Source organism: Salvelinus sp. IW2-2015, linkage group LG31 (genome assembly GCF_002910315.2).
Source record: "Salvelinus sp. IW2-2015 linkage group LG31, ASM291031v2, whole genome shotgun sequence".
Classification (NCBI taxonomy): Eukaryota; Metazoa; Chordata; class Actinopteri; order Salmoniformes; family Salmonidae; genus Salvelinus; species Salvelinus sp. IW2-2015.
In genome coordinates, this window is record NC_036870.1 from 10,674,649 (window position 1) to 10,689,469 (window position 14,821).

Below are 14,821 nucleotides of genomic sequence, written 5' to 3' on the forward strand. Positions count from 1 at the left end.
ACAAAAAGCACTCCAAGAGGCAAACGTTGTGTATAGCCTGCAACTGTAGCCTATAACTTCGAAGTTGTATTTAAATGTCGGCTGCATATGACAGTGTGTCATATATTGTGTTTTGAGCATTATTGCCGACGTAAACGTAATAAACCATTGATGGAAGTTGTTGAAGTAGTAATCCGCTGTTTTATTAACCTACTGTAACAATTTAACTGTATTTGTGGTTGCCTACTCTTTAGTGGTCCTTTAACTGTTACCTGCACAGTAACACAGATGTTGTATAATGCCACCAGGTGTCACATGTTTCTTACTTGACTTCGTTGAGTAGCCTACCTTTTTTGAGGGAGAGAGGGATCATCGACGAGTTGACTGAATGTATGTGCTTCTTTCTGCAACAGACTCGCAGAGCAGGCTAATCCTTGGCATTTAAAAACGGTGTCTTTTTTTCTGCAACAGACTCGCATAGTGGGCTAGTTTTAGCATTTAAAAATGGTGTCTTCAATTTCCTCGTCATTTTATTCGTTCATTTCAGAGCTTGAGCTCCAAGACTGTTGAGATGGTCGATAAAGGTGCATTGCTCTGACGCACTCGAGGATGAATGGAGAAAGTAGAACCTGGACTAGGCTACTCGTCGCTGGATTACATTTTAATCCATGTCTTTAGTCTTTGTTGTTGTGCCTTTTTAACTCTACACAACTCTCCRAATTCTTAAACATGACTGAAGAAAATACGGAGTTTCCTAACGAGTTGCTGGGTAAGAAACGTTTTAACAGTAATGTTATTTATTTTGGCTAAAATGACTACTCTTGCATTGAAATTGTTCATTTCAAATTGATTAATGACTATTGGAAAAACGTGTGTCAACTGTRTCTCAAATTTGAGGTGCACCTGATAGAGCCCCACAGTGGAGGTGTCATAAAACCTAGCGGTCAAACAGGGAAATGGTTCCAATCGTTTTTCCASCATTCATTTTTCCCACGGGGGATTTTAGAAGCACTTAAAATAAGGGCTGTGTAGGCTTACCCTGGTGTGACATTTTCATAACCATGTAAATCTCTCTCAGGCAAGMTGACTTTTATMAATATATTCAGCTCTATTTACTCTGATTCGYAAATGCTAATTAGCATCAAAGTAGACATCATGCAYAACTACAAATCCCTGCAAGCTCCCGCACATCATCTCCAGTTGACACCTTACAACAGGTATGGTTAATTTAAAACTTGCACAAGACAGTTCATAGATTGACGCATGATCTAAAATAAATGTGACCGATTATTCATTATACACTGAACAAAAATATAAACGCAGCATGTAAAGTGTTGGTTCCATGTTTCATGAGCTGAAAAATAAAAGTTCCAGAAATGTTCAATATATCACAAAGCTTATTTCTCTTAAATATTGTGCACACATTTGTTTATGTCCCTGTTAGTGAGCATTTCTCCAGGATAATCTATCCACCTCAAAAGTGTGATATCAAGAAGCTGATTAAATGGCATGATCATTACACAGGTGCACCTTTTGCTGGGGACAAGAAAAGGCCACTCTAAAATGTGCAGTTTTGTCACACAGGGACAAAACTGAGGAGTGTGCAATTGCCATATTGACTGCAGGAATGTCCACCATAGCTCTTGCCAGAGAATTTATTGTTCAATTCTCTACCATAAGTGCCTCCAACGTCATTTTAGAGTATTTGCAGTACGTCCAACTGTGTGCCTCACAACCATATGCCCACATGTGTGGTGTCATGTGGGTGAGCAGTTTGCCGATGTCAACGTTTTGAACAGAGTGCCCCATGGTGGCCGGTGGGTTATGGTATGGGCAGGAATAAGCTACGGACAACGAACACAATTGCATTTTATCTAGGGCAATTGGAATGCACAGAGATACRGTGACAAAATCCTGAGGCCCATTGTCACCAGACATTTTGGGATGCTCTGGATCGACGTGTACGACAGCGTGTTCCAGTTCCCAGGAACTTCGCACAGCCATTGAAGAGGAGTGGGACAACATGTGTAATCTTTATTACCTAGGCAAGTCAGTTAAGAACAAATTCTTATTCACAATGACGGCCTACCTCGACCAAACCTGGATGACGCTGGGCCAATTGTGTGCTGCCCTATGGGACTCCCAATCATGGCCGGATGTGATGCAGCCTGGATTCGAACCAGGGACTACAGTTACGCCTTTTGATGCAGGGCCTTATACACTCGGGAACATTCCACAGACCACAATCAACATCCTGGTCAACTCTATGTGAATGTAACGGATGTGAAATGGCTAGCTAGTTAGCGGTGGTGCGRGCAAATAGCCTTTCAATCGGTGACGTCACTTGCTCTGAGACCTTGAAGTAGTGGTTCCCCTTGCTCTGCAAGGGCCGTGGCTTTTGTGGAYCGATGGGTAACGATGCTTCGTGGGTGARTGTTGTTGATGTGTGCAGAGGGTCCCTGGTTTGRYCCKGGGTCGGGGCGAGGGGACGGACTAAAGTTAATACTGTTACACGAAGGAGGTATGTCACTCTGCATGAGGCAAATGGTGGTCACACCAGATACTGACTGGTTTTCTGATCCACGCCCCTACCTTTTTTTCTTAAGGTATCGGTGACCAACTATGCATATCTGTAMTCCCAGTCATGTGAAATCCATTGATTAGGGTCTAAGGAATGTATTTAAWTTGACTGATGTCCTTATATGAACTGCAACTGAAATTGTTGCATGTTGTGTTTATTTTTGTTCAGTATGCATTTYGCTGACATTAGATAATTCATCCAGAGATTCTTACCTTTGCCTCAATTCAGCAGTCTCATCCAGATCATCAGGGCATTTGTATTTCTTTATGATAGCCACATTAGCAGCTAATTAGAATTTCATTTTTTAGGGGGGGGGGTTAAATATAGGTGAATACAGTGCATTCAGAAAGTATTCAGACCCTTTGACTTTTTCCACATTTTGTTATGTTACAGCCTTATTCTAAAATGGATTTTTAAAAATCCTCATCAATCTACACACATTGACAAAGCAAAAACAGGTATTTGGTATTTTAAAAAACTATCACATCATATTTACACAAGTATTCAGACTGTTTACTCAGTATTTTGTTGAAGCATCTTTGGCAGCYATTACAGCCTTGAGTCTTCTTGGGTATGACACTACAAGCTTGGCACACCTGTATTTGGAGAGTTTCTCCCTTCTCTGCAGATCCTCTCAAGCTCTGTCAGGTTAGATGGGGAGCATCGCTGCACAGCTATTTTCAGGTCTCTCTAGAGATGTTCAAGTCCGGGCTCTGGCTGGGCCACTCAAGGACATTCAGAGACTTGMCCCAAAGCCACTCCTGCGTTGTACTGCATTGTCTTTGCTATGTGCCTAGGGTCCTTGTCTTGTTGGAAGGTGAACTTTCGCCCCAGTCTGAGAACCTGCTCCAGAGTGCTCAGGACTTCATCATCTGTACTTTGCTCCGTTCATCTTTCCCTCAATCCTGATTAGTGTCCCCACAGCATAACATCCCCACAGCATGATTCTGCCACCACCATGCTTCACCGTAGGGATGGTGCCTGGTTTCCTCCAGACATGACGCTTGGCATTCAGGCCAAAGAGTTCAATCTTGGTTTCATCAAACCAGAGAATCTTGTTTCTCATGGTCTGAGAGTCCTTTTAGGTGCCTTTTGGCAAACCAAGCAGGCTGTCATGTGCCTTTTACTGAAGAGTGGCTTCCGTCTGGCCACTTTACCATAAAGGCCTGATTGGTGGAGTGCTGGCGCTCTGTCTGAGTGACCATTGGGTTCTTGGTCACCTCCCTGACCAAGGCCCTTTTCCCCTGATTGCTCAGTTTGGCTGGGCGGCCAGCTCCAGAAAGAGTCTTGGTGGTTCCAAACTTCTTCCATTTAAGCATGACGGAGGCCACTGTGTTCTTGGGGACCTTCAATGCTGCAGAAATGTTTGGGTACCTTTTCCCCAGATGTGTGCCTCAACACAATCCTGTCTCTGAGCTCTATAGACAATTCCTTCGACCTTATAGCTTGGCTTTTGCTCTGACATGCACTGTCAACTGTGGGACCTCACAGTATATACTGTAGACAGGTGTGTGRCTTTTCAAATTAAATCCAATCTGTTAAATTTACCACAGGTGGACAATTTGCCAAAATGTATAAAAATAACATGTTTTACTTTGTCATTTGGGGGTATTGTGTGTCGATTGATAAGGACATTTTTTTCTTTTTTAATCCATTTTAGAATAAGGCTGTAATGTAACAAAATGTGGGGAAAAGGAAGGCGTCTGAATACTTTCCAAATGATAAGTCACCTTGTCCTAGAGAAATTTAGACGGTTATCAAAACATCACACCAGGGTAAGCCTACACAAAACAAAATCCCCTATAGGAAAAACAAATGGTGGAAAAACCGTTGAAAKCATTTCTGTGTTTGACCGCTAGGGTTTATGGGTATAATGACTCGTACTCTATACCCACATACTTCTTCTGTACACAAAGTTTGGGAGAAGAACTGGAGGCGTGTCTTGCGGAATTCCCTCAAAGTGGGATGACAACCAATGCTGCGTTCAAACCAACTCGGAACTTAGAAATGTCTAARTTCAGTGTGTTAAAGACAACTGGGAAAAAACGAGCTCCGAKTGGGGAAWWWTTMTTTTGAACYGTCATCCAATTCGGAATTCTAACTCTGGCCTCTTTCTTGAGCCCTGACTTTCCGAGCTGAAGATCACTGACGTCATGATTTGAGAGTTCCCAGTTGTCTTGAATGCACCAACTCAATGGGCCACCTCTAGGATAGACCAGTGTATGGATGGACCATTGTCATATTATGTAAAACCCAGGACATGCAGTACAATCTCTTATACACATCTAGATGTGTATAAGAGACAGGGATAGACCAGTGTATGGATGGACCATTGTCATATTATGTAAAACCCAGGACATGCAGTACAACAAGCTTAAACAGACATGTTAATTTTTTTCATCACAGTTCTTTCAAAATGTATCATTTTTGTTTTGAGAATGTACACTGATAAAGTTATGGAACCACCACAAAAACGATAACAACTGCAACAAACTGTTTTCAGAAATAATTATTTCAGAGAACTGTGGATACATAAATAGATGTTGTTCAAAGCAGTCTGGGCCACATTTGGAAATCTCCCTCTGTAAATGTTTTGATCTCAGTTGTCCAGAGAGTGGAGAGTTCCAGATTGATCTCAAGAGTTTCCCCCACTCTTGCCAGGATTCCATGAAAAACAAGACTACACAAATTAGAAGTGACTCACCAAAACAGACRGCCGGCTCCCTCTTAATATAAATTTGACAAGTCATGAAAACTGTAAGAGGCCGGAAGCTAACAAAAGCTGTGTTTGGCATGAAATTAAGCAATAATATTACACTGACTGCTACTAGATGGGAGAAAAAGTGCACCAATGTTGAATTACTAACCACCCTGACACTGCCATATGGCCAGGGGGAAACCCACTGCCTATGGAATGTGTGGTATTTTGACTACTTATGAAGATTCCGAGTGTGGTGGTTACAAAGCTGACATTAGGTCCACACTTGATGCAACAACTGTTTGAAGAACACCCCAAAGCAGGCAAAATGTATCCCAAGTTGGGTTGTTTTCCTYTCAAAAAGAATTTCAGCAAATGTTCTTATTCTGTTCTTCATGATGTCCCAGGCCAGGCATACATGGGTTATGTTTWGAATTGTAAAGGCCTCCAATAATRCAAGCCCTGCACATGCACTAGATGAAACGATAGCATACTCGTATCAGTGCTAATCTTCCCAATGTTCCTCCTAGAGAGTGTAAGAGWTGCCGTGGGAGGGAAGATCAAGCTCACCCTGAAGAAGAGGGTGAAACTGGAGGTCAAAGGTGACAAACTGGAGAACCGAGTCCTGGTAAGACATCAGGCTTGCTTTCTTGGCACTCATATAATTGGTTTCTCATTGTGCAGTTCCTTAAATGTAGCCTTAAATGTGCAGACACAACACWACCCTTTTATTTAGGAGAAAATCAACTTGTCTTTCCGAGCACCCCAGTGTTTGTCATTTTCCTCATTCTCTCAAGGTTCACATGCTTCTCAGCAAAACCTTGTTCCTGTGCCTCATTCGTATAACAGGAAGCCTGCAGTCGACTGGTTGACAATAGAAAGTTTGAAACACAGCCTCACCACTTTCTGCGTACTTGACAGACCGAAATGTATTGACTTKCTGAAACCATTTGTTGTCTGCTGAGTAATATTCTTGTTGCGTTGTATGCAGAGTAATAGATTTTGAAAGTTGAATGTTATATTGTAACATTTAAAATGTGACCCTCCGCAACTGTCTTAATTTTATTAGCAGCCTCAGATCCCCTTCAAAAGGTAGCCAAAACTTATTGGGTTTCAATTGGAATACCAGTTGCCTCCATCAAACCCATTTCTGGAGGATCAAGGAAGAACAGACATTTTCCAAACAAACTTCTTTATATGGTGTTGCTTCTTCTTTAACCCTGGGCTGTGTTTATTAGGCATTGAATGGAAGAAAACAGACTGAAACGGGGAGGGACTAACTGGACTTGTCCAATAATAATAAAACATTTTGGTGTGTGTCTTTCAAGATACCKAAGGACACTTACCAAARTTTAATTGTCCATTGTAAAACGTTTTCCATTGCATGGCCTAATGAACACAGCCCTGTATACAGAGGCTATTCAGTTTTACCTCATACTCAGCAACTTCATCATCAGTTACACTTTCCTCTAAGCCCTGGGCCAGCAAAGACATGAAAAGCCTCAGACCCAACTTTCAAAAGACATTTGAGCCCTCTGTGTATTATTGTGTAAGAGGAAGAACAATGGATAAGGTGGTGTAGGAGTGGGCCTACTATTGGATATGGGCCGATCTTGTTTCATGTAACTGCATGTCTCTAAACCCCCTGTGTGTGTGTGTGTGTGTGTGTGCAGCTGACTAGCTTAGGGAGATACTCTGAATTACCTACAGTATGTATTTCCTAGTTCATAAAAAGATAAATGTTGACACATAATTTAATGAAGATCTAATTGACCCGTTACTTTAAATACCCGTCCTTAACTCATGAAATGGTACACATTTTTCCACATCACATTTGAAAGCATGTCATTTTCAGGAAAGTTGTCCTTCCTTAGTTGTCCTTCCTCTACACACTGTAGGTTCTGGGGCCCTATTGGACACACTGTAGGTTCTGGGGCCCCTATTGGACACACTGTAGGTTCTGGGGCCCCTATTGGACACACTGTAGGTTCTGGGGCCCCTATTGGACACACTGTAGGTTCTGGGGCCCCTATTGGACACACTGTAGGTTCTGGGGCCCCTATTGGACACACTGTAGGTTCTGGGGCCCCTATTGGACACACTGTAGGTTCTGGGGCCCCTATTGGACACACTGTAGGTTCTGGGGSCCCTATTGGACACACTGTAGGTTCTGGGGCCCCTATTGGACACACTGTAGATTCTGGGGCCCCTATTGGACACACTGTAGATTCTGGGGCCCCTATTTTCTTTGTAAAGTTCCACAATATGGTGGTATTTATGTTCACTGTCTCCATTGTCTCCTTTCTTGACTTGACAGAACACTTCCCCACAGGGCACTGACTGAGAGCATCAGACACTGATAAATACAGCCCACCACATTGGCACATTCCTAGGCCTTGCTAGAGTAGAGACTCAGTAGTCAAAATTTGGTTAAGCAGTCTATCCGTAAGACACAATGGATAAGTGGGCTTTACCTGTAGGAACTATTATGGGATTGTGAAATGTCTCTCTGTTTCTGTGTGTGTGAACATACAATACCCCTTCCCCTCTTTTTACACCTGAGATACTATAAAATAAAATGCAGGAACAGATTGTCCAGAGCAGAGAGGGGCGGGGTCTCCTGTCTCACACCCAGCCATTGGTTGACTTAGCCATTGGTTGATGCTCATATTTGGCCTTGAAGAGTGACCTCACTCCAAAAAAAAAAAACACATACCACAGCTATCTGATCCACAGTCAGTTTTCTCTCTTTGTCCTTCCAGCTATAACTGTGTATTCATCTGTACTCACCATGGTACTATTACATGTCACTTTTTAAATCGAAATTAATTAGCTACTACTGTGCGATTTACAATTGAGTTTGCACCTGTGTCGTTGAGAATGGAAAGGTTTAAAACAGATAAATGAAAGCAAAGACGTTAAACAATGTTCATAACACAATTTCACTGCAAACCTCTAAACCTTTGCCCCACATGTTGTATATATATATTTTTTTATTTAACTAGGCAAGTCAGTTAAGAACAAATACTTATTCACAATGACGGCCTACCCCGGCCAAACCTGGATGACGCTGGGCCAATTGTGCGCCGCCCTATGGGACTCCCAATCACGGCCGGATGTGATACAGCCTGGATTCGAACCAGGGACTGTAGTGATGCCTCTTGCACTGAGATGCAGTGCCTTGCTTTAGACCGCTGCGCCACTCGGGAGCATGTTCCTTCCATACCAATAACAGCTGTAAACCGCTGGTGGAACGGATTAGTAACTTTGTCAAGTTTGATTTGGGCCCAAATCAACCTACACTGAACAAAAATATAAACGCAACATGTAAAGTGTTGGTCCCATATTTCATGAGCTGAAAAAGATCCCAGAAATGTTCCATATGCACAAATTTCTCAAGTGTTCTGCACAAATTTGTTTTACATCCTGTTAGTGAGCATTTCTCCTTTGCCAAGATAATCCATCAACCTGACAGGTGTGGCATATCAAGAAGTTGATTAAACAGCATGATCATTACACAGGTGCACCTTGTGCTGAGGACAAAAGGCCACTCTAAAAAGTGCCATATTTTATCTCAAATAGAATATTATAATTGTGGTACAACAAAGGTAAACTATTTTAACCAATGGCTAAGTCAACCAATGCCACAATTTACTCAAGTTTGAAGGGAGCGTGCAATTGGCATGCTGACTGCAGAAATGTCAACAGAGCTGTTCCCAAGCTGCCTCCAACATTGTTTTGAGAATTTGGCAGTACTGCAAACGGCTAACACCGCACACACCGTGTATCCAAGCCAGCCCGGATCACATCCCGGCTTCTTCCATCTGCGGGATCGTCTGAGGGGTGCAGAGACTATTTCTGTCTGTAATAAAGCCCTTTGTGGGGGAAACAAATTCTGATTGGCTGGGCCTGGCTCCCCCACTCATGGCTGCTCCCTTACCCAGTCATGTGAAATTCATAGATTAGAGCCTAATGAATTATTTAATATGACTGCTTTCCTTCTATGAACTGTAACGCAGTAAAATCTTTAAAATTGTTGCGTGTTGGGTTTATTTTTGTACAGTACAGTTGTTGACTTCCGTTAGTCTCTCTGATCTGTCGTCTCCTCTACAGGCTTTGGCATCCCATCGGGGCTTTCTGCTTACTGTGAGGGTCCCCACCAAGGTAAGAAGTGAGAGTGAGTACATGCACATGAGACACTGTGTGTGTGTTTGATTGTGTGTGCTATTGTATATCTTGATCTTCCTATGAATCAAATGCACTATGTATACAAATGTATTGGAAAACCTTTCAAATGAGTGGATTCAGTTATTTCAGCCACACCCGTTGCTGACAGGTGTAAAAATCGAGCACACAGCCATGCAATCTCCATAGACAAACATTGGTAGTAGAATGGCCTCACTGAAGAGCTCAGTGACTTTCAACGTGGCACCGTTGCAGGATGTCACCTTTCCAACAAGTCAGTTTGTCAAATGTCTGCCCTGCTAGGCTGCCCGGTCAATGTAAGTGCTGTTATTGTGAGGAAACGTCTAGGAGCAACAACGGCTAAGCCGCGAAGTGGTAGGCCACACAAGCTCACAGCGTGACCGCCGAGTGCTGAAGCGTGTAGCCCTTAAAAACCGTCTGTCCTTAGTTGCAACACTCGCTACCAAGTTCCAAACTGCCTCTGGAAGCAATGTCAGCACAAGAACTGTTCGTCGGGAGCTTCATGAAATGGGTTTCCATGGCTGAGCAGCCACAAACAAACCTAAGATCACCATGCGCAATGCCAAGCGTCGGCTGAATCTGGGTTTGGCGGATGCAAGGAGAACGCTACGTGGCTCGATGCATAGTGCCAACTGTAGACTTTGGTGGAGGAGGAAAGTTGTCTGGGGCTGTTTTTTATGGTTCGGGCTAGGCCCTTAGTTCAAGTGAAGGGAAATCTTAACTCTACACAGTGGGGCCTCCCGAGTGGCGCAGTGGTCTAGTGCCCCTAGAGGTTCTGGGTTCGAGTTGGGCTCTGTCGCAGCCGGCCGCAACCGGGAGACCCATGGGGCGGCGTACAATTGGCCCAGCGTCGTCCGGGTTAGGGGAGGGTTTGGCCTGCAGGGATGTCCTTGTCCCATCGCTCACTAGCAACCCCTGTGGCGGGCTGGGCGCAGTGCACGCTGACACGGTCACCAGGMGCACGGTGTTTCCTCTGACACATTGGTGCTGCTGGCTTCCGGGTTAAGTGGGTATTGTGTCAAGAAGCAGTGCGGCTTGGTTGGGTTGTGTTTCGGAGGACGCACGGCTCTCGACCTTCGCCTCTCCTGAGTCRGTACCGGAGTTGCAGCGAAGAGACAAGACTGTAACTACAAATTGGATACCACGAAATTGGGGGAAAAAAGTAACAAAAATGTATAATAAACTCTACAGCGTACAATGACATTCTAGATGATTCAGTGCCTCCAACTTTGTAGCAACAGTTTGGGGAAGGGCCTTTCCTGTTTCAGCATGACAATGCCCCRGTGCAGAAAGCAAGGTCCATACAGAAATGGTTTGTCGAGATCGGTGTGGAAGAACTTGGCTGCACTGCACAGAACCCTGACCTCAACCCCATCAAACACCTTTGGGATGAATTGGAAAGTCAACTGCGAGCCAGGCCTAATCGCCCAACATCAATACCCGACCTCACTAATGCTCTTGTGGCTGAATGGAAGCAAGTCCCCGCAGCAATGTTCCAACATCTAGTGGAAAGCCTTCCCAGAAGAGAGGAGGATTTTGGAATGAGATGTTCGACTTTTGGTCATGTAGTGTATCTTCGTACTACAGTAGTTTGAAGATTAGTTTACCAGTGTACTGCATMGTGCTACATTTGTTAATACTAATATTACTAAAGGACAATTGTTTTATTTTTTATTGTGAAGTTGAAATCACTGCAGTCACTGTTACTCCCTTTTATGTGCGGTCTAATAATGTAATGAAGATGACGGACAGGAAATTCACTCCATTACAACACATAGAAAGTAGAGGTTTGAGTATGGGATGACTTCTGTCTGGATGTATTGAGAACTTAATTAGACTGACTGTCTTCCTACGGCCCCCAGTCATCCCAGATGGTCCTCCTTGGGAATGTTTGGTTAGTCAATCTCCGGGCGTGCCCCAGCTTGTTTTCGAGGACCMCTTCTGGAATTCTTTCTGGTAGAGTGGCTGGCCCAAGGAGCAAGTCCCTGCAGATCTTTTTCTCCCTAAAGGTTTAGGTTTTTATAAGTATTGACTGTTTTTCTTTCCTTCAGGCTGTGTGTTCACAGCTGCATTGTGGGTAGAAATATCAAATGTCATGGCATATGGTGGGACCTGCTCACTTGTTCCGGGCGGTAATGTACTGGTTAATGAATACCAGTAACTGCGCATTTTATGAATGGGGTGATTTGCAAATATAGTGACTTCAGAAAGTATTCACACCCCTTGACTTTTTCCCACATTTTGTGGGATTCAAATGGATTTGATTCTCATTGTTTTGTCAACGATCTACACAAAATGCTCAGTAATGTCAAAGGGGAAGAAAAATTTGAACATTTGTAAAACATTTAAGAAAAATAAAACACTAATAGGGCTCTCGAGTGGCACAGCGGTCTAAGGCACTGCATCTCAGTGCAAGAGGTGTCACTACAGTCCCTGGTTCGAATCCAGGCTGTATCACATCCGGCCGTGATTGGGAGTCCCATAGGGTGGCGCACAATTGGCCCAGCGTCGTCCAGGTTTGGCCAGGGTAGGCTGTCAAGTAACTAGATTTTGTTCTTAACTGATTTGCCTAGTTTAAAAAAATATGTATGTATGTATTACACTATCGTTGAAAAGTTTGGGTCACTTAGAAATCGTCTTTTTGAAAGAAAAGCACTTTTTTTTTTGCACATTTTTAAAATGACATCAAATTGATCAGAAAAACAGTTTGTTTTGATGTTATTTTAATGGACTTTAAAAAAAAAAAAATTAAACAAGGACATCTTTAAGTGACCCAAACTTTTGAACGTGTGTGTGTGTGTGTGTGTGTGTGGTGTGTGTACACGTGGGGCAAAACAGTATTTAGTCAGCCACCAATTGTGCAAGTTCTCCCACTTAAAAAGATGAGAGACGCCTGTAATTTTCATCATAGGTACACTTCAACTATGACAGACAAAATGAGAAAAATAAATCCAGAAAATCACATTGTAGGATTTTTAATGAATTTATTTGCAAATTATGGTGGAAAGTAAGTATTTGGTCAATAACAAAAGTTTATCTCAATACTTTGTTATATACCCTTGTTGGCAATGACAGAGGTCAAACGTTTTCTGTAAGTCTTCACACACTGTTGCTGGTATTTTGGCCCATTCCTCCATGCAGATCTCCTAGAGCAGTGATGTTTTGGGGCTGTTGCTGGGCAACACGGACTTTCAACTCCTCCAAAGATTTTCTATGGGTGGAGATATGGAGACTGGCTAGGCCTCCAGGACCTTGAAATGCTTCTTACGAAGCCACTCCTTCGTTGCCCGGGCGTATTTTTGGGATCATTGTCATGCTGAAAGACCCAGCCACGTTTCATCTTCAATGCCCTTGCTGATGGAAGGAGGTTTTCACTCAAATCTCACGATACATGGGCCCCATTCATTCTTTCCTTTACACGGATCAGTCGTCCTGGTCCCTTTGCAGAAAAACAGCCCCAAAGCATGGTGTTTCCACCCCCATGTTCACAGTAGGTATGGTGTTCTTTGGATGCAACTCAGCATTCTTTGTCCTCCAAACACGACGAGTTGAGTTTTTACCAAAAATTATATTTTGGTTTCATCTGACCATTGACATTCTCCCAATCTTCTTCTGGATCATCCAAATGCTCTCTAGCAAACTTCAGACGGGCCTGGATATGTACTGGCTTAAGCAGGGGGACACGTCTGGCACTGCATGATTTGAGTCCCTGGCGGCGTAGTGGTTTACTGATGGTAGGCTTTGTTACTTTGGTCCAGTCTCTGCAGGTCATTCACTAGGTCCCCGTGTGGTTGGGATTTTGCTCACCGTTTCTTGTGATCATTTTGACCCCACGGGTGAGATCTTGCATGGAGCCCCAGATCGAGGGAGATTATCAGTGGTCTTGTATGTCTTCCATTTCTAATAATTGCTCCACAGTTGATTTCTTCAAACCAAGCTGCTTACCTATTGCAGATTCAGTCTTCCAGGCTGGTGCAGGTCTACTATTTTGTTTTCTGGTGTCCTTTGACAGCTCTTTGGTCTTGGCCATAGTGGAGTTTGGAGTGTGACTGTTTGAGGTTGTGGACAGGTGTCTTTTATACTGACACAATTCAAACAGTGGCCATTAATACAGGTACGAGTGGAGGACAGAGGAGCCTCTTAAAGAAGAAGTTAAGGTCTGTGAGAGCCAGAATCTTGCTTGTTTGTAGGTGACCAATACTTATTTTTCCACATAATTTGCAAATAATTCATTAGAAATCCTACAATGTGATTTCTCTGGATTTTTTTCTTTCTCATTTTGTCTGTCATAGTTGAAGTGTACCTATGATGAAAAATTACAGGCCTCTCTCATATTTTAAGTGGGAGAACTTGCATTATTGGTGGCTGACTAAATCTTTTTTGCCCACTGTATGTATGTGTGTGTATGTATGTACAGTTGAAGTCGGAAGTTTACATACATCTTAGCCAAATACATTTAAACTCAGTTTTTCCACAATTCCTGACATTTAATCCTAGTAAAAATTCCCTGTCTTATGTCAGTTAGGATCACCACGTGATTTTTAGAATGTGAAATGTCAGAATAACAGTGGAGAGAATGATTTATGTCAGCTTTTTTTCTTTCATCACATTCCTAGTGGGTCAGAAGTTTACATACACTCAATTAGTATTTGGTCAAACGTTTCGGATAGCCTTCCACAAGCTTCTCACAATAAGTTCGGTGAATTTGGCCCATTTCTCTGACAGAGCTGGTGTAACTGAGTCAGGTTTGTAGCCTCATTGCTCGCACACGCTTTTTCAGTTCTGCCTACAAATCTTCTATAGGATTGAGGTCAGGGCTTTGTGATGGCCACCTCAATACCTTGACTTTGTTGTCCTTAAGCCATAACTTTGGAAGTATGCTTAGGGTCATTGTCCATTTGGAAGACCCATTTGCGACCAAGCTTTAACTTCCTGACTGATGTCTTGAGATGTTCTTCAATATATCCACATAATTTACCTGCCTCATGATGCCATCTATTTGTGAAGTGCACCAGTCTCTCCTGCAGCAAAGCACCCCACAACATGATGGTGCTTCACGGTTGGGATGGTGTGCTTCGGCTTGCAAGCTTCCCCCTTTTTCTCCAAACAACATAACGATGGTTTTATGGCCAAACAGTTCTATTTTTGTTTCATCAGACCAGAGGACATTTCTCCAAAAGTACGATCTTTGTCCTCATGTACAATTGCAAACTGTAATCTGGCTTTTTTTATGGTGGTTTTGGAGCAGTGGCTTCTTCCTTGCTGAGCGGCCTTTCAGGTTATGTCGATATAGGACTCGTTTTACTGTGGATATAGATACTTTTGTACCCGTTTCCTCCAGCATCTTCACAAGGTCC

General features: G+C 43.1%; 1 protein-coding gene across 2 annotated transcripts in view; it reads left to right on the forward strand.

Moving 5' to 3' along the window:
* The first annotated feature begins 264 nt into the window (after nt 1–264).
* The window catches only part of LOC111955947 (F-actin-uncapping protein LRRC16A), a 40,199-nt gene continuing 25,642 nt past the window's right edge, over nt 265–14,821 (forward strand). Inside the window, exons 1-4 of one of the 2 annotated variants that reach the window (XM_070436310.1) lie at nt 265–369; nt 527–748; nt 5,789–5,886; nt 9,372–9,422. In XM_070436310.1, the coding sequence (XP_070292411.1) occupies nt 709–748; nt 5,789–5,886; nt 9,372–9,422 (189 nt within the window). In that variant the 5' untranslated portion in view covers nt 265–369; nt 527–708. Of the gene's footprint in view, nt 370–526; nt 749–5,788; nt 5,887–9,371; nt 9,423–14,821 lie in introns of those variants that run through there. The other variant, XM_070436311.1, reaches the window with a different exon arrangement.